This window comes from Haliotis cracherodii, unplaced genomic scaffold (assembly GCF_022045235.1).
Source record: "Haliotis cracherodii isolate W230 unplaced genomic scaffold, xgHalCrac1.p SCAF_6, whole genome shotgun sequence".
Lineage (NCBI taxonomy): Eukaryota > Metazoa > Mollusca > Gastropoda > Lepetellida > Haliotidae > Haliotis > Haliotis cracherodii.
The window spans coordinates 47,500,055-47,519,046 of NW_027266319.1; the positions used below are offsets into that span (position 1 = coordinate 47,500,055).

General features: G+C 37.2%; 2 protein-coding genes across 3 annotated transcripts in view; one reads left to right on the plus strand and one right to left on the minus strand.

Moving 5' to 3' along the window:
- The first annotated feature begins 1,093 nt into the window (after positions 1–1,093).
- On the plus strand, positions 1,094–12,796 carry LOC139445784 (protein FAM72A-like). The gene is made up of 4 exons (XM_071227002.1): positions 1,094–1,330; positions 6,722–6,799; positions 7,962–8,086; positions 12,151–12,796. Exons 1-4 carry the CDS (start codon positions 1,173–1,175, stop codon positions 12,231–12,233), a joined length of 444 nt encoding a protein of 147 aa, XP_071083103.1. The 5' UTR covers positions 1,094–1,172; the 3' UTR covers positions 12,234–12,796.
- A 4,756-nt stretch (positions 12,797–17,552) lies between these two features.
- Positions 17,553–18,992, minus strand: part of LOC139444904 (cilia- and flagella-associated protein 54-like) — a 122,026-nt gene continuing 120,586 nt past the window's right edge. For both annotated transcript variants that reach the window (XM_071225911.1, XM_071225910.1), the window contains one exon: positions 17,553–18,965. In XM_071225911.1, the coding sequence (XP_071082012.1) occupies positions 18,846–18,965 (120 nt within the window). In that variant the 3' untranslated portion in view covers positions 17,553–18,845. The remainder of the gene's footprint in view (positions 18,966–18,992) is intronic.

Sequence of the window (18,992 nt, forward strand, 5' to 3'; positions counted from 1 at the left end):
AACATGTGTACTTGTTTTTCAATATGAGTGTAAGTGCGTGTGGTCATTTTCATGTCGGGCTACAAACCCGCCTACAATACATAGCTATATATGTTGGGGAGGTGATACTTTGGACATGGTCATAATGGCAGATCAATGTCCTAAACCTTCACCTTTGGCCTTAGACCAGATCTAAATTGTACACACCGAACAGGTTCAGGGGCAGAGTTGGTATAAAGATATTTTTTCATTTTAACTTATTATAAATGTTATTATTATATACCGCCCTGATCCAGACATCTCTGTTTAAATAAGGTTTATTTGTCCCTCGAGCAGTGGATCCGTATGCATTCTAGTTGTCATTCCCAGCTCCCTGGGGAGTATATAATCCAAACTGCCTACAGGTGCTAGAGGGTTCTTACATCCACCTCACACATCGAGTACCCATTCTCTGTTTGGTGAGCAGAGGCACATTTGAACTAAGTCACTTGCCCAGGTGACACCATGTGTTTAGACACTTGTGTTTCGGGTGTATGTTCGTATTCGTGTTTCCACCATCTGGCCATCTACCGCCGGATGGGTGGGTTCTTTTGAGTGTCATGAAAATATTTGACAGTTATTATATGGTACAAACGTTGATAATATTTATGTGATATTCATGACAAATAACTGCTTTGGTATTATTACACGAGGAAAAATATCTCACTGAGGCATTGAAATAGTTTAATCATATCCCATGATTCGTTTATCTACTCCTTGTCAGTTTCATCAGTGTGCATTGAGTATTTTTCTGTGTTTCAAGTGTCACTCGTCTTTCTTGTTTTTTCAATTAATTCACCTCGGTCACTTCGCTTAATTTCAATCATTTTAAAGCCAAGTTAAAAAAAAGTGATCACAACAAGAAACCTGTAATTTACCGTTAATTCAGATAGAATTGAATAATGTTGCTAGGAAACTAGTATATCCTCATAGCGACAAGGTTGTTAGGACTAATCACAACTCTCACAACCATCCAATGAAAGGACCGGTTATAAATATACACTGTAACATTGACCAATGAAAACCAAGATAGGATAATAAATACACAAACACATGTGGCCTTGCATGAGGAAGTGGCGGCGTTCCACTGTGGTTTGCTTGATCGAGAACAAATTCTGCTGAACACACGTTCTTTGATTGTGAAATAGCGAAAAATGAGCAAATCGGAGTTACACCCAACATTCCGAGAGAAGAATGTGTACAGCCTCGACTGTATATTTTGTGGATCCAACGTGTGTCGCCGGGGAATGAAAGCTGTCCTCCTTGCTGATACCAGAACAGAAATGTACTCTACAGATATTCCAGAAAAGGAGTAAGTAAAACAGACCCTATTCCATACATAGGGTGACATTATATAAATCTGATAGAATATTGTTATCGAATAACCGTAAGCGGAAGTTCGTAAATGTTATGCCGCATATTGAACTTTTGTACTTTTACCTTGGTCTCTGTACTCTGAGCGTCCTATGGTTTTCGATATCAAACTCGATCCAGGGTCCGAGTAATGAGTTTCCCAAATTTTCCAAACATATTGTTGTGCCCATTCTAATTATATTGGGTCCCTATATTTATCTTTTAATGGAAGTCGCCAATTTTCAGCTAATATCAGGGGTAAAAGTATTGCTTGTCCAATATTTAAAAGGGCATTGATCTAAAGCAATTCCCGGGACAGTTTGTTGCCTTTGTTATTGTTTTTTCCCAGTGAGTACACGGATGTATAGCAGAAATCTAGACTAGTTCGCGACCTGTGCTGCACCATTCGTAAGCGCATTAGTCACTTTTATGGGTAGTAATAAGGGCGTATGTATGGGCGGCCATTCGGTCAAAAAATACAAAGTTGCAATAAAGGGCAAAAGTATGCAATTAAGATCAAATATTACGAATAAAGAACTAAATGTTACTACTAAAGGTCAAAATACAAAACAAACAAACGGGGGGTTAAACATACAAAGTTGAAATAAATGTCAAAAGTATGCAATATTAATAGTCAAATGTTACGAAAAGACGTCATAAGAAAAGAAAGAACAATGTGTACGAAAGAACGTCAGTGAGCACGAAAGGAAGTTTTCAATAAAGAACGTTAGTGAGCACGAAAGGACGTTGACAATAATAAACTCCAGATGGCGCTGCAATTTGTAAAACATTCCGAGTTTAATCGGCTTGTTCCGCCGTGTATATGATAACTGCATGCCAAGGTGCACAATGTATTACGTCATTCCTCGTGCACTCACCGTCTGACGTCACACATATATATACATGTATTTGTAATGTATAATGAACACATTGTGTATAAACATGTTGCGTTCAAGCTTTGTCACCGCTAAAGGGCCTTTTCACAAATACAGTATACTGTGTAATCCAACTTCTGCCTAACATTAGTACATGTATTTTGTATACAACCTTTAAAAACACTCACTTAACGCTAATCTAGGATTCATCAACAGTGATCCAAAAACTGTTCATGCTTGGTGCAACACTAGGGTGCTATGATGCCGAGTTTTTTTTCAGACGCACATTTTCATCTGAAAAGTGATCGTTGTGCGAGAATTTGTTTTATTTTTAACAGCTTCTCAGAAACTGTGCGAACAAAATGCTGCCTAATACCTGAACAACAAATATATATATCAAATGGATTTGTAAGCATATGTATAACTTACACATTCGTTAGGAAAAATAGCTCGCCATAAATAAAGAAAATCTATTTTCATCTATGATGCCAGCATTCGTTTTCAAACCACATTTATTTCACTTGTTTACATCCAAAATACAGTTTTCGAGATAATAAGGAAATGAAGGTATCTTTTTGAATAGCATCGGTAATGGTGCCAAAGTTTTGATAAGTCACTTGCTTGGTGATTGTGCGATTTTCGTTTACACTATTTTGACTTGCAACACCAAGTAAATATTTCACCTGAGCATTGCTTTTTTACAGTGTGTATATTTTTTTATGTGTAACATTTTCAAATTTATTAAACGCCTAAATATTCAGTTATTTTACAAATTGAAAAACATTTCCATCTGTATTATTATGATAAAGAATTCCAAACATTTTGATGTTTAATGTCATAAACAAGAGACTGAAAATGTTACATTGAAAAGTACATTTCTATGTTGTTTGGCTTCTAATCCTAGATAAAAATCTGTTGTGATGTTTTTAGGCCCTTTTGATCGTCTTAATCAATTTTAGTCAATCTGGACAGATTTTTCAGGCAAAATGACTGAAATATTTACACATTTTATAAATTGCCTGAGCGAATCACATTTAACAAATTGACTGTATTATATACACGCTTACAAAGGAAAAGACTTGTCAAAACAACGTCTATCGCGCATCTCAGAATTTCCCAACCAAGACGTAGAGGAACAGGAACGAATCGGTTCAATGCTACAGCAAATGAAGGAAAACAAAATGAAAATACCATAATTACAACCTACCAAATTTATGTGTATAATCTTATGCAGCTTCCTTGTTCGAGGAGAGTATCCGTGAATATCCACATAAAGGAACAATATCCCACACGTCTGCAGCTGTACAAAGAAACTTATTCGATGTCACGTGTCTCTGTAACAATCAGATATTTTAAAAGATATATATATCGTTTCGGGATATTATAACCCATGTTCGTTTCTCAGCTGATCACTTAGTTTGTTTCAGGTGTTTCACAAAGGTGACAAGCCCCAAGGGTCGGCTGAGAAAGCCCACGTGACAACTATTTTCATAATGTCCACGGTTCCTAAAAAATCCATTGAGTGATAGATAACAATGAGCAATCAATCAATGTATTATCAGTTAACCCTTTGATCAAAGTATGTTGTTTTTACATCGGCACTTCACGTCATGATATGAGTGTATTCCCTTTGTTTTAGTAAAGCTAGACATGTAAACACTCACTTTTGACATATCCACTGTGCAAGATAACAGTGATTAATCAATCAACATATTTTCTGGTAATCCTTTGACGACTAGGAATGATCCGTTGATTTACAAAAAAAAGTTAATCAACTGATCATTCATCTCTTGCTGGGCTGCCATGTGTATATTACATAACACCTCACTTCAAACCTGGATTTAGATTGAATAATTACCCCAGACACAATAAATGCCAAATGGGAACCTTTGTCAGGTAATCTAAGTGATGTTACCACTAATTGTACCTGTAATAAATTCATTAACTGAGCATCAAGTGAATGACGACAAATACACAAGTGTAGGGTTATACGAGAAAACGTGGATGACAACAAGGGAGTAGTAATCGTATTATCAACGCAATCCGAAATCCGAAAATGCTTTCACTGTATCGATACTTTTTTAATATTATTAAACTATAACCATCTGGGGTATTTCCAAATGACAACATCCGATGTGCTCCGCCGTTCTTTTTGTCTGTTTGTTTGGGCTAAAGAAATTAATTGACATGCGCCCTTAGTCAAAATCTTTATAGACCACAGTTAACCAATCAGTGTTCAAAAATGCGTAAAACAAATATTGCCTCCAAGTTTATTTAGCTGTCCTTGCAGACGGTAGCCCAGTCTCTGGTCACACTCAGTTGCGTTGCGTATCATCCGGGTACTCACGGGGGGAAAAACAATAACAAAGGCAACAACCAGTCCCGGGAACTGCTTTAGATCAGTGCCTCTTTAAGTCTGGCTAAAGGGATGACAAATAATTATATAGTGGTATATCACTAATTGCTCAGACTTCCGCCCCTATCCCCACTCCAAAACCTTTTCAGCTTAATGTGGGAGAAAAGCCTGAAGTGATGCAGGTCTTAGATGTTTGACACTTTGGTGAAACTCATGAGCACGGGTATGGTGCTGACAAACCTAGAAACATAATCGGGGGGGGATTCAGGATTCGAAGCCATGATCATTGGTTTCTTGCATGCCCAAGAGTTGCAACTATGCACAGCGGATTGTGGCCTGGCATCTTAGACTTATGGGCCACCAATGATCCTGTTTCCCTTTGAAGAAAGGTAACAAATTTGATGTAATAAAATCCAATCTTTTAATAACTCTATAGATACAGACTAAACGTCAAGAATGAATTACCGATCCATAACTTGTAAATGTTTTTTTTAAGTGTTAGCATATTACCACATACACAAAATGTTTGACTTCGGATAATGTAATAATTACCTCAGTGACATGTACTTCTCATGAAGTCTGACTGGACATCTGGCAGTATTTTTTGTATTGGGTCCAACTGTAATATACTTCCTCGAGATATTCTTGTGCTTTGATCCACCATTGTTGGTCTTAGTTACACCTAAATACTGCAAATGCTTCGTACCATTCTTCATACTGATTTCACAATTACAAAATTCTCCTACCGATAAATCATGATATAAACACCACCCCTCAAACAAAAACATATGCCATTTAGCTAGAATACTGTGTCCAGCAGTTTTTGCGGTGTGTCTTCTCCTTAGGTACCAATCTCCCTTACCATTTTCTCCTAGCTTCGCGTCAACACATCAACTTTCTGCTTCTGAATCCCTATGCCTCTTCACACAACATCTTTCATTTTTGTGTCTAAAATTCGATGAAAAGCAGCAAATTAATTTTAATAAATAATGCTTATGTCTTTGCCATTTTGACTCAAGAAGTATTGAATTGAGTTAAAAATTCAGAGTATGGTATTTGGCAGATGAAGACGCTGGTTCCACAAACCCTGGGGTGAAGGCTCTTCCTAATTCTTGGGTTTTAACTCTGGCAAAGGAAGATATATTTCCTCTCTCAATTCTGTGAACTGGCCGAAAAGGGACAATTCCATCTCCTAACTTCTATGAGACCCCCAATGTGATCCAAACCCAATGCATCCTTACTGTAACGTGTTATGACTTGGCCTTGTCCTCTAATCTTATAGTTGTTGTTGGACTATATAAAACAGTGACTGATATCACAAATACTGTATGAGACTGATCAGCTGATCCACTTTTCACCTTTTGTTACAAGTATTAGTTTGCACAGAACATTTTCTAAAAGTCCACACTGGGGTCTAGTGTTAGACATGATGGCAAGTAATGAAGCCAGCTTTTGTTCATGGTAATGTTGGTAGAAGTGCAGTTTGTCTGAATGTTGTTTACAGCGGTAAGTTCATGTGATGTATCATATGCATGGTCTCTACTCTTCCAGAAGTGAAATCATAGCTTTGTACTGCTCTGCTTTTACTAGCCTACACCTTTCACCTGAAGCAGGTAGCCAGCCATACAGCAGATGGTGGTGTCCGTGTAGGCAACCACTAACAGCAGAACTATCACATTGTTCTTGGGCACTTTTAGATTTCCGTTCATTTTGTACAGTATAATGTTTTCAGTGAGACACAAGCTAAAGACTGTACTTGACTGTACTGTCACAATAGTTATATAGAATGCTAAATGAGCTCCTGTGTAATACCAGTTTTATGACACAAGTCAATAGTTCTGGTATCTGATGAGCGAAAATGAGTCAGATACCATTACCAGAACTATTCATGAGTAGTATTTTATTTATTACTTGTTGTATTTGAAAAAAAATAATTTAACTGTCATGTGTGAATAAGCAGTCATCTATGCGATCCACAGCTTACTCTAAATGAGATTAACAGAATAATACTTCAAACACGTAAAAAATGGATACTTATTGATTTAGTACCATACAACTGCCCACCTTTAGAATTCCACCAATTCTGATCAACTATTTAAATGTGTTTATCTTCTTTCAGTGCTGTGGATCTTGTCGAGGGGGGAATATTGACCAATCACTGTGCTTGTAAAATCAACCAGCTTGCATGCATTGCGTGGTAAGTGTGTACATAGTTGTTTGGTGCTTACATATTAAACAGAAAAAACAAAGTAACTACGGTGTCAGCTATTAGATACATCATATAATTAATTGTTAAGCAGAGTTTAGTACTGTTTGACATATGTTTATGAACCGAGTCTCCTTCTCCTGCCATATTACTTAAATATTATTCCATTCTTCAATTATTGAGGAACAGTGACCACATCTTTTATCAAGAAGATACACTTTCAATGTGTCTATACCTTTCAGTTTAATACTGTGGCGCAATCGATGTCAAACATCTTCTACTCATAAAATGTCTTCCACTCATAGAGAAATAAGTGATGAGTGGGTGTTGTTTATATTACATTAAAACACTGCATAAAGAACAAACGATGAGGGGCTGTGCCCATCATGGTTTATTCTCCCTTCATTGTTTTATTGATTGATAAACAATGACCACAAGTCATTTATTTCCTATATGAGATATCTTCAGCCGTTTTAAGGATATCAATAAATTGTACAAGCTTTAAAAACATATACCCGTATTTCAATAATGATGACTCCTCAAATACAATCTGATCTCGGCAATGTCGGACAACTCCATTTTATGTCCAGGGGAATTAAGTTTGGTTTCCTGACAACTTTCACTTTGATTATCTGCACCTTTTCTCCCAATACTGATTGTCATATCTCGCTCACTTTTGGGTGCGATTATTTGGCCAATTCGTTCATCTGCGTTGTCAACCTACATCTATGGAGAACAACTCACAAGACGCTTAACTCTCAAAAATAATGTCATCAAGTTGGGGTGCAAATTCGATTCACCAGAAATGACATCATCATGATCATGATAGAACAATGTTTTATCTTGAAGTAAACCACACTTCTTCTTTATTGATTTTTGTAATTTATCGCATAGCTATCTTATATGACCTCACAGCTCCGTAAAGCTCAAGAAAGCTGCCTTCTGATTGGCTAATGTCGATTTCTTGTCAGTCATTTCATTGGTCGGTCAATGTTCGTGAAAGGTCGTTCTGACGTGACCCGTAATGAGATGTCCTCAGATCTTTGGTAAGCGGTAGCGAAAACTAAGATCTAATTTTAATGAGATTGACTCCATTGACAGAGCATAAAGATATCATCTCAGTGCACTCACTCTCCGTGTCTGTTTTCTCCAGTGGCAATGAAATTGGATACACAGTGTCCCGCCCGTGCAGGAAGTGTTTGATGTCCTGCAACAATGGCCATTTCTGGATGTACTTCAGCTCATGTGTCAATGCCTCACAAAGAGTAAATAGAGCAGGTGAGAAACAAAGGACCAAAATAGTTAGAAATTGGTTTTCACTGACTTTCTAAAAAAATATGTATTGATATTAAGAAACATGCAATCTATTAGGCAATGTTAGGTATTGATGAGATAATTATCAAGTGGGTCCCCAAAATAGTGTTTACTATTAAAATTGTCAACAATTTCACCAAATTTTTTTCAAAGTCACTGGCACCTTACCAACGTCTTCCAGGGGCAAGGGAGATAACTGAATCCAATAGTCCAGTTTCCACCCTTACTGAACTAGGTTGCAATTTCTGGGCTCGATTGTAGCGCCACCTGTGGCTATTATTAGTGATGTCCTTTCTATGCCCCTCCTATTGACCAATCAGACTCAACCACTCATGTCACTTGTATTTGCTTCAAACAAAATGGCAGCACCGAGTCAATACGATCTGGTCGATGATCAACATCTATATTGAAATAACACGGTCCTACCTCGCGAAGTACATCAAATCACATGAGCACCTTGATAAAAAATATGAAAAGATTTGGAAAATATCACATTTTTTTACCCCAAAAAATCAGCTGTGTAAAGGGGGCGCGCGTTAAGCGCGCCATAAGAAGTTTTGATTTGTTTCCCCCAATGCAAAGACATTACCGCGAGCATGTAACACCGGAAATACCATGTCAACAGATCTGTACTGAAGTACGCTAATTAATCATGTAATTACACTATGGTTATAAAGTGTTCATGGACTTGTTTGAAACCTATTTTATCAATTTCATTTAATATTTGCCTTAATTTCAGCGAAGTGATCGGTAGATTGCACAACTCACCGTCATTGACTGCAACTACTGTCAGATTACCGTATTTGACACTTTGAAACAAACTTTAGTTGCCAGAGAATGGATACATCTATCATAAATGTTATGTGTCAACAGAGTTTTTGCGAGTTTTTGGCTGACTGGTTAGATTGTTCTATTTGTAAAATATATCTGGCAATGAGATCAGCTGTACCAAAGTTAATGCTTTGCTTATGATTATGCTTCTTTTAAATATATAGAGTAAAGCTGCAACTAAAATAACACGATATTGGAATATATTATTATCCCCCGCCACGAAGTGGAAGGGGGATATAGGAATGGGTGCCGTCCGTCCTTCACATTTCATTTCTGGAGCAGATCTTGAAAACCGTACCATATTTCTTCACCAAACTTGGCACATAGATAGATCTAGTGGTGAACTGGTGCCTTTTGATAGTTTGGGATTTTTAAAAAAAAATTTTTTCGAGTTTCCATGGCAACAACTTTGATTTAGACTGAAAATGGCGGTAGTCCTCGTTTCCGGAGCAGATTTTGAAAACCGTACCATATTTCTTCACCAAACTTGGCACATAGATAGATCTAGTGGTGAACTGGTGCCTTTTGATAGTTTGGGATTTTAAAAAAAGGTATTTTTTGAGTTTCCAAGGCAACGACTTTGATTAAGACTGAAAATTGTGGTAGTCCTCGTTTCCGGAGCAGATCTTGAAAACCATACCGTATTTCTTCACCAAACTTGGCTTATAGATAGATCTAGTGATAGTTTAGGATTTTAAAAAAAGGTATTTTTCGAGTTTCCAAGGCAACGACTTTGATTTAGACTGAAAATTGTGGTAGTCCTCGTTTCCCGGAGCAGATCTTGAAAACCGTACCATTTTTCTTCACCACATTTTGCACATTGATAGGTCTAGTGGTGAACTGGTGCCTTTTGATAGTTTGGGATTTTTTTAAATAGTTATTTTTCGAGTTTCCATTGCAACGACTTTGATTTAGACTGAAAATGGTGGTACTCCTCGTTTCCGGAGCAGATCTTGAAAAACGTACTATATTTCTTTACAAAAAGGCCCAGTGAATATAGTTCACATGGGGCTATAGCATTGCACACACCCGACATGTCATATTGGTGGGGGATGTGAGTATTTCATGCTTGTTCAAGATAGGTACAATTCTCCTGATCATTACATCACAATTCTTTTTTACGTTATATTATAAGGAGTGAGTGAGTGAGTATGGTGTTATGCTGCTGTTAGCAATATTCCATCAGAAATGGGCTTTACACATTATCCCCATGTCGGGAATTGAACCTGGGTCTTCGGCTTGACGGGTGAACGCTTAAACCACTAGGCTACCAGACCGCCCTATATTATAAAGAAATTTTGTAACCGAATCACCAGTAGATTTGGAGAAAATATGTGTACAGCTGATTGCTGTTTCTGGATTAGTTAACATGAAAATATACATGGTAAGCTTAATCTCTGCATAATAACTTGTAGAACTTGATGTAAAACAACAATTCTGCTCATTATATACCCCTCAACCCGCAAGACATAAACTAATACTGAATACCTGAGAAAGGGTTGCGCATTATGCAATAAACAAACATGTACAACAACGAAAAAAATATTATTTATTTAGACGAGAGTAGCAATGCTGTGGTGCATATCTATAATGAAATTCAAGATTCATTCATTAAATTCCGTTTAGTACTCTATGTGTACTCTTTTGTTTTGCCAGTACTCCTGTATAAAAGTCATAAGAAGTATGTACTCCTGATGCGGAACAAATTATATGGAGCCCTGGTTTCTGCATCTTCCCGAGGCAAGAGAGTTAACTGCCTTTAAAAGTCCAGTTTCCACCCTTGCCGAAATGGCTGGAATTCCTGGGCTCGATCGTAGCGCCACCAGTGGCCAACTACGAGTTATGTCCTTTCTATGCCTTTCCTTTTGACCAATCAGATTCAACCTCTCGTATCACTTGCATTTGTTTCAAACAAAACGCTGCCGCCTAGTCAAGACGATCTGATCGATAATCAAGATCTATATTGTGATAAAATGAGTCTTACATCGCTAAGTGCATCAAATCACGTGAGCACCTAGATTAAAAACATGAAAAGATTTAGAAAATATCTGTTGACAATGAGTTAGCGGTGCACATGCTTTGCAAATCCTGCAGTCGACCGAAATCTGCATGACACTCTATGAACCAGATTTCGATTTCGGTGCGTGATTTTGATTGGACTATGCCCAGCCAAAATCTAACTCCATAATTTCGGCCTAGTTTGTTAAGGGTAGAAACTGGACTATTACAGTGAGATAACTCCCTGGCCTCGGGAAGATGCTTACCAATGACCAAGGAATAATGACTGATCAGGGTGAGAAGAGATCCCTGACAATCTATTGTTTGTCGAAAGAGGCAACTAAATTAGATTTGGTGGTCAGTCTTCGTGAAGTGGTTGATTGCTGTTCATTGTACCCTGAGATCCTGGATGTTGCTTAAATCAATCACTGGCTTGTTTGGCCTAGACTTGATATTTTCAAGCTGCTGTGATATATATGAAATAGTTTTGATTCTCCAGATTTCAGAAGGATATTTGCATACATCAGACCCGGGGTAGAATAGGTCTTCAGCAACCCATGCTTGTCGGAAAAGGCGACTATGCTTGTCGTCAGAGGCGACTAACAGGATTGAGTAGTCATTGTGTTCCAATTGCATGGGTTGATGCTCGTGATCACTGGACTGTCTGGTCCAGACTCGATTATTTACAGGCCGTCATATAGCAATGATATAGCTGGAATATTGCTGAGTGCGGCATTAAACTACAAACAAACAAAGTACATCATAGTAGATCTAGAGAAAAATCACTTTGATGAAATTCCTTTCAATTTCTCTCCAATAAAGTGTTTATTTACCACCTTCACTAGTACATATAACATTTTCTATTTCCAACACTTCTTTATTGACATGAATCATTGTTCATTGTTCAAATCCTCACACAAAACATTTTGCAAATTTCCAAATGAGGACTTTATTAACTTTCAAAAACAGTTAAAACATCTCCCTCCTTGACAGCTTGCTTTCAGCTCATAACAGGATGAAAACAATTGATCACATCACACATTGCTTGCTCTTGCTGCTCCAACCTCAGTTGTTCCTCTTGTATCTCCACACTTCCTGAATGAGTGACATCAGTGACTGATAGATGATAGAGTCCGACTTGTTCTGACGGTTGATTCCAGTTGTAATCTGTGTTAATCATGACATTCATTTCTTTGTAGGTGAGGAGCTACTTCTGTGGGGTGACTTACCCAGTGTTGGGGAAGATGTCAGTGTTATATTTGAAACCGAGTGTTTTCGATGAATCCCTGCTGATGGACAAACATCAATATGACAGTATAATTCCTAGAATGCAGTATTATACTACAGATCGTGTTGGCAGTAGTCTGTGGAAAAGAAGTTCCAGGTTCTGTGTTTAACATGATGGCAACAGTCAGCACCTATTGTGTTGGACATGATAGATGTCACCATGGTGATGCCAAACAAGTTTGCAATATGCCTTACTTCTACTGTAACTGTAAAACACAGGAAGTTTTAATGAAGACAGTATGTCCAAATAGCATTTGACAAATAGCAACATGATCGTGACTGATGTTCTTATTGATATGTTGACAGTTGGTATTTATACCCTTGTTCAAGACGTATTTAGTAGATACAGTGCCAGGGAAGGGCATTGATGTGTTCAGCTACAACTGACAACATAGACTATAATTTTCTCCAGGTGATACCTGTGAAAATGTATTCAGGTCTGTTGTATGACTGGCCAGATGTCATCAGCCGCACACCAAAAACCAGTTCACAAAACTGTGATTATTCATGTATGACTTTATTGCAGTTTATATATTTTGTTATTTACATTGTTATCACAACTCAGTAAACAAATAAAATCATTAACAAGTATGTTTTCATTCTTCTTCTATCTATGATCACTTTTCATGTTTACAGTGACAGTGATTGTAAATTGGGGTGTTATTTTTAGTAGTTACCTTATGTACAATAGTTTCCTTATAATAGACCCATGAAGATCCAGGGTAGAATAGGTCACCATGCTTGCAGTAAAAGGCAACTATGTTTGTCATAAAAGGCGACTAACGGGATCGGGTGATCAGGTTTGCTGACTTGGTTGATACATGCCATCGATTCCAATTGCGCGGATTGATGTTCATGATGTCAGTCACTGGATTGTCTGGTCCAGACTCGATTATTTACAGACTGCCGTCATACAGCTGGAATATTGCTGAGTGCAGCGTTAAACAAACCAATCAACTGATATGGGTAGAGGGATGATATAAGGGTGGTGTTATTTTTCCTTGCATTATCATTTGCAGAAGACCAAGGTCTATTAACTGCCTGATGAACAGACCAAAGGCTTGTGCAAATGATAATGCCCTGAACAATAACGTTACTGTTATTATAGCTGAAATGTATAGAATTTGTAGCTGACCCCAAAATAAACCAAACAGCAAACAGAAGTTTAGTGGCTGTGTAAAAACCTCAGAACAGAGGTAATTGATTTACAAATATAAATGTCATAGAATGTAATATATGATGACATAACAATAGAATAGATAGCCTGTTGTGAGGGAAATGCTGGATGCTATCATGTTACTGTGGCTCACAGATTTCTGATAAAGTGCAAGCATTTTTATGATAGTTCTATCCATTTTAGCTATAATACCAGGTATGACATGGAAATCACAGGGTGATAATTTTTTAGTCCCTTATAACTTAATGAGCCTTTGAAATTTTCATGATTAGTTTCTTCATTAAGTGCACATATATTTTAGTTTGCCACTTTATCACTCATACTCTCTTCGTATATTCAATTTAAAGCAGCCAGTGTTTTTGATTTTCCTGTTGCATTCAGTCAAGGTTTTCATACTTTCAATATATTTCCTTGTTCCAAACATCAAATGAATGTTTGCTTTGTTTTCAATTGATTGGTCACGTTCCATAATCATATTCAAAAGGGACGCTAGCATCCGGTCCACAAAATTCTATGCCCAGACATGGGTTATTTTGACTGCAGGCAGCAGACAAGATATGGGTTATTTGGCTGGAGTCTAATATGGAAGGGGTGGTAAAAAAGTACATATTTGGACAGCTACATAGTGTATTAAGTGACAAGACTAGTTATATATCATGTGCAGTCTCAACGAAACAAGAAGTCTGCAAGCTCAAGGATGTCCATCTGCATATTTTTCAAAAGTAGTATGGGCTGTCATATATTAAGCTGACTAAGCCAAAATAAATTCTTCGTAACTCAGATGTTGGACTCGTGGTTAAAGTCACATGCATATTTGAAGGAGAGATGTGCATTACGACAAGAAACTGACATTATTACATCTTATGATATATGTTACATTTTGTTCCACAAAATATGTCACAGTGAATGTTATTTCTTAAGTTGATCAGTGATAAAAGTTGTCAGGCAAACAAAAATTGCTAAGTATTCCTGACATATTTTTGTCTTTTTAATCATTTCAAAAGGAATGGAAAAGAAAAAAAGATATGTCCCATAACCATTATTAATAAATATTTATATAGGTCATGTGTTGATGAATGAACATCATCCGTCAACACTTTTTATCCCCCCGGCCTATAATGCGGGGGGATATAGCGATCAGCCAGTCTGTCTGTCCGTCCGTCTGTAATCATTTCCTTTTCCGGGGCAGAACTCGAAAACCATTCTGTGTATTTGATTGAAACTTGGCAAATCTATCAGGCACATACTGAAGTGGTGCCTTTTGATATTTTGGGATTTTCTAATTTATATTTTTTTAAATTTTTATGGAATGAAGTTGGACATAGACTCAATTTGGGATGGGGTTCGTTTCCGGGGCAGAATTTGAAAACCATTCAGTGTATTTGATCAAAACTTGGCAAAGCTTTCAAGCACATACTGAAGTGGTGCCTTTTGATAAAAAAAAATTACGATTTTTATTTTTCACAATTTTTATGGAATGAAGTTGGACATAGACTCAATTGGGGATGGGGTTCGTTTCCGGGGCAGAATTTGAAAACCATTCAGTGTATTTGATCGAAACTTGGCAAATCTATCAGGCACATAGTGAAGTGGTGCCTTTTGTTAATTTTTTTTTTTCACAATTTTTATGGAAAGAAGTTGGATCTAGACTCCATTGGGGGAACGGGTTCGTTTCCGGGCCAGAATTCGAAACCATTCAGTGGGTAAACAATGTATGTTTCTTAAAGAACATTCAACTGTTGACTTATTACATAGAGAATTGCACATTTACCAGTGGTTACTTTAAAGACAGCTGCCGGGGGGATATCTCATCTTTCTGATGACTCTTGTTTAAAGGGGCACTGATCTAAAGCAATTCCCCAGGACTGGTTTTTGCCTTTGTTATTGCTTTTCCCCCGTGAGTACCCGGATGATACGCAACGCAACTGAGTGTGACCAGAGACTGGGCTACCGTCTGCAAGGACAGCTAAATAAACTTGGAGGCAATATTTGTTTTACTCATTTTTGAACACTGATTGGTTAACCGTGATCTATAAAGATTTCGACAAAGGACGCATGTTAATTAATTTCTTCAGCCTAAACAAACAGACAAAAAGAATGGCGGAGCTCATCAGATGATGTCATTTGGAAATACCCCTGATTGTTATAGTTAAATAACAAGAAAAAGTATCCATGCAGTGAAAGCATTTTCGGATTGCGTCGATAATACGATTACTACTCTCTTGTCATCCACGTTTTCTGGTATAACCCTACACTTGTGTATTTGTCGTCATTCACTTGATGCTCAGTTAATGAATTTATTACAGGTACAATTAGTGGTAGCACCACTAAGATTACATGACAAAGGTTCCCATTTGGCATTTATTGAGTCTGGGGTAATTATTGTCCCCGACGCGCGAAAGCGCGAAGCGGGGGATATAGTATTCACAACCGTCCATATGTACGTCCATACGTCCCACCTGTTTGTTGCCGCGATATCTCAAGAACTAAACACTGGATTGTCTTCATATTTGGAACTATGGTGTATATACAGACTCCGCAGACACAAGTCAGTTTTGGTGACCTTGACCCCATTTTCAAGGACACAGCAGGCAAATCTGCTTTTGGAGTTGGAAAACGGTGTTGCCGCGATATATCAAGAACTAATCGCTGTATTGTCTTCATATTTGGAACTATGGTGTATATACAGACACCAGTCGGTTTTGGTGACCTTGACCCCATTTTCAAGGACACAGCAGGCAAATCTGCTTTTGGAGTTGGAAAATGGTGTTGCCGCAATATCTCAAGAACTAATCGCTGTATTGTCTTCATATTTGGTACTATGGTGTATATACAGGCGGGGGACATTTCGTCACTTTGTGATAAATACTTTTTCAATCTAAATTCAGGTTTGAAGTGAGGTGAAATGTGTGTTATGTAATATGCACGCGGCAGCCCAGCAAGAGATGAATGATCAGTTGATTTACTTTTTTGTAAATCAACGGATCGTTCCTAGTCATCAAAGGATTAACAGAAAATCCATTGATTGATTAATCACTGTTATCTTGCGCAGTGGATATGTCAAAAGTGAGTGTTTACATGTCTAGGTTTACTAAAAACAAAGGGAATACACTGATATCATGGCATGAAGTGCCGATGTAAAAACAACATACTTTGTTAAAAGGGTTAACCGATAATACGTTGATTGTTTGCTCATTGTTATCTAACTCAATGGATCTTTTTAGGAACCGTGGACGTTATGAGAATAGTTGTCACGTGAGCTTTCTCAGCCGACCTTTGAGACTTGACACCTTTGTGAAACACCTGAAACAATTTAAGTGATCAGTTGAGAAACGAACATGGGTTATAATATCCCGAAATGATATATATATCTTTTAAAATATCTGATTGTTACAGAGACACGTGACATCGAATAAGTTTCTTTGTACAGCTGCAGACGTGTGGGATATTGTTCCTTTGGTTGGGTATTCACGGATACATTCCTCAAACAAGGAGGCTGCCCAAAATTATACACTTAAATCTGGAAGGTTGTAATTATGGTATTTTCATTTTGTTTTCCTTCATTTGCTGTAGCATTGGACAGATTCATTCTTGTTCCTCAACGTCTTGGTTGGGAAATTCTGGGATGCGCGATAGACGTTGTTTTCACAAGTCTTTTCCTTTGTAAGCGTGTATATATAACAGTCAATTTGTAACATGTGATTCTCTCAGGCAATTTATAAAATGTGTAAATATTTCAGTCATTTTGACTGAAAAATCTGTCCATTTCTTTAACAGATTGACTAAAATTGATTTAGTCGATCAAAAGGGCCTAAAAACACCACAATAGATTATTATGTAGGATAAGAAGCCAAACAATATAGAAATGTACTTTTCATAGTAACATTTTCAGTCTCTTGGTGATGATGTTAAACATAGAAATGTTTGGAATTCGTTGTCATAATAATACGGATTGACATATTTTTCAGTCAATTTGTAAAATAACTGAATATTCAAGCGTTTAATAAATTTTCTTAGTGAAAATTTTGCACATTTTGACTGTAAAAATATAAACACAATAAAATAAGCAATGCTCAGGAGAAATATTTACTTTGTGTTGCAAGTCAAAATAGTGTAAACAAAAATCACACAATTACCAAGCAGGTGACTTATCAAAACTTCGTCACCATTACCGATGCTACCCACAAAGATACCTACATTTCCTTATCATTTCCAAAACTGTATTTCATTTTGTTGATCAATGTGACCATACGCCCTTATACTATCAATAAAAGCGACAAATGCGCTTTCGAATTGTGCAGCACAAGCTGCGAACTAGTCTAGATTTCTGCTATAACATCCGGGTACACATGGGAAAAAACAATAACAAAGGCAACAACCAGTCCCGGGGAATTGCTTTAGATCAGTGCCCCTTTAACCACCTTTGAAAAAAGATCTGCAGTGGTCAGGGTGATTTTTTTTAATTACATGGTTACAGATCTGCAAAAAGAATATTTCAGTGTCAGTTTTGAGAAGTCTAAACTAATTACAGAACCACTTTTTTTCTGTTACTTGATTATGTGATTATGAAGGTACTTTTAAAAACATGCTTCTAAGATTTTGTTTTCATTTTTATTTCAAATCACCAAACCTGAAATGAAATCCACATGCCAAGTGATTAAAATAAGAACTAACATTCCCAATATTGAAAAACAATTAAGACTTTATTTCTTCAAGTACAATAGTCCATTCAATTTCAAATGTTGACTATTTGGGACATCAAAACAAAGATGATATTTCAACTCACAGACTGAGGTTTAAAGGGAGACTATACTCCACAGACCAGTGTCCAGTTTCTGCCTCGGTCTCCACATTGTCATTACCATGGGAAACTTTCTCAGTGAATTTAGAGTTATCATTGACTGAATAGCATAAAACATGAATCAGGTGACCAAGAAAGACATTTGCTAGGACTGACAGTTTGCCAATCCTAGATCTCCTTTAAGTCTACTTTGAGCACTATTTCAGTTGTATCAAGGGGTGTCAGCTTAAAGTTTAAAGAGGAAAGGCCAAAGTGATACAGGTTACAGACATTTACAAGCATAGGTATGGTTTTGACAAGCTAAGAATCATAACAGGAGAATCTGGAATTTGATACCAGAAACATCAGATCCTGGCCCGACGAATCGATGCAACTCTGAACAGAAATCATATGTGGTATATGTTTTTACAAAATTATAATTCAAACTTTGGTAAATGTAAGCAAAACTTTAAACATCACAAACAGTAATACAATAAATAACATAGCATTTGAATATTCACAACTGTAACACTTACGGGTACACCTAAGAAGTACCGGTAACTGGATTTTGCCTGACAGAAACTCATTATAAGTACAACCATGATGAACCCTTTTCACTTCATGTAAAAACATGTTTGAATAACAAGTGTTCAGGATAACATCTTCATGATCCATGTGGCAACGTCAGTGCCTCGTAGCATCAGCCCAAAGCTCTGGTCAAACAGTTGCTCCAAGTTCTTGATGTTTGATCGGTTAACATCAAAAGGAATCTGCAAGTAACAACAACATTGTACATG

Coding starts and splice junctions, on each gene's coding strand:
- LOC139445784 (XM_071227002.1), top strand. CDS start 1,173: ATGAGCAAATCGGAGTTACACCCAACATTCCGAGAGAAGAATGTGTAC. Junction 6,800..7,961: donor CAGCTTGCATGCATTGCGTG/GTAAGTGTGTAC, acceptor TGTTTTCTCCAG/TGGCAATGAAATTGGATACA. Junction 8,087..12,150: donor ACAAAGAGTAAATAGAGCAG/GTGAGAAACAAA, acceptor ATTTCTTTGTAG/GTGAGGAGCTACTTCTGTGG.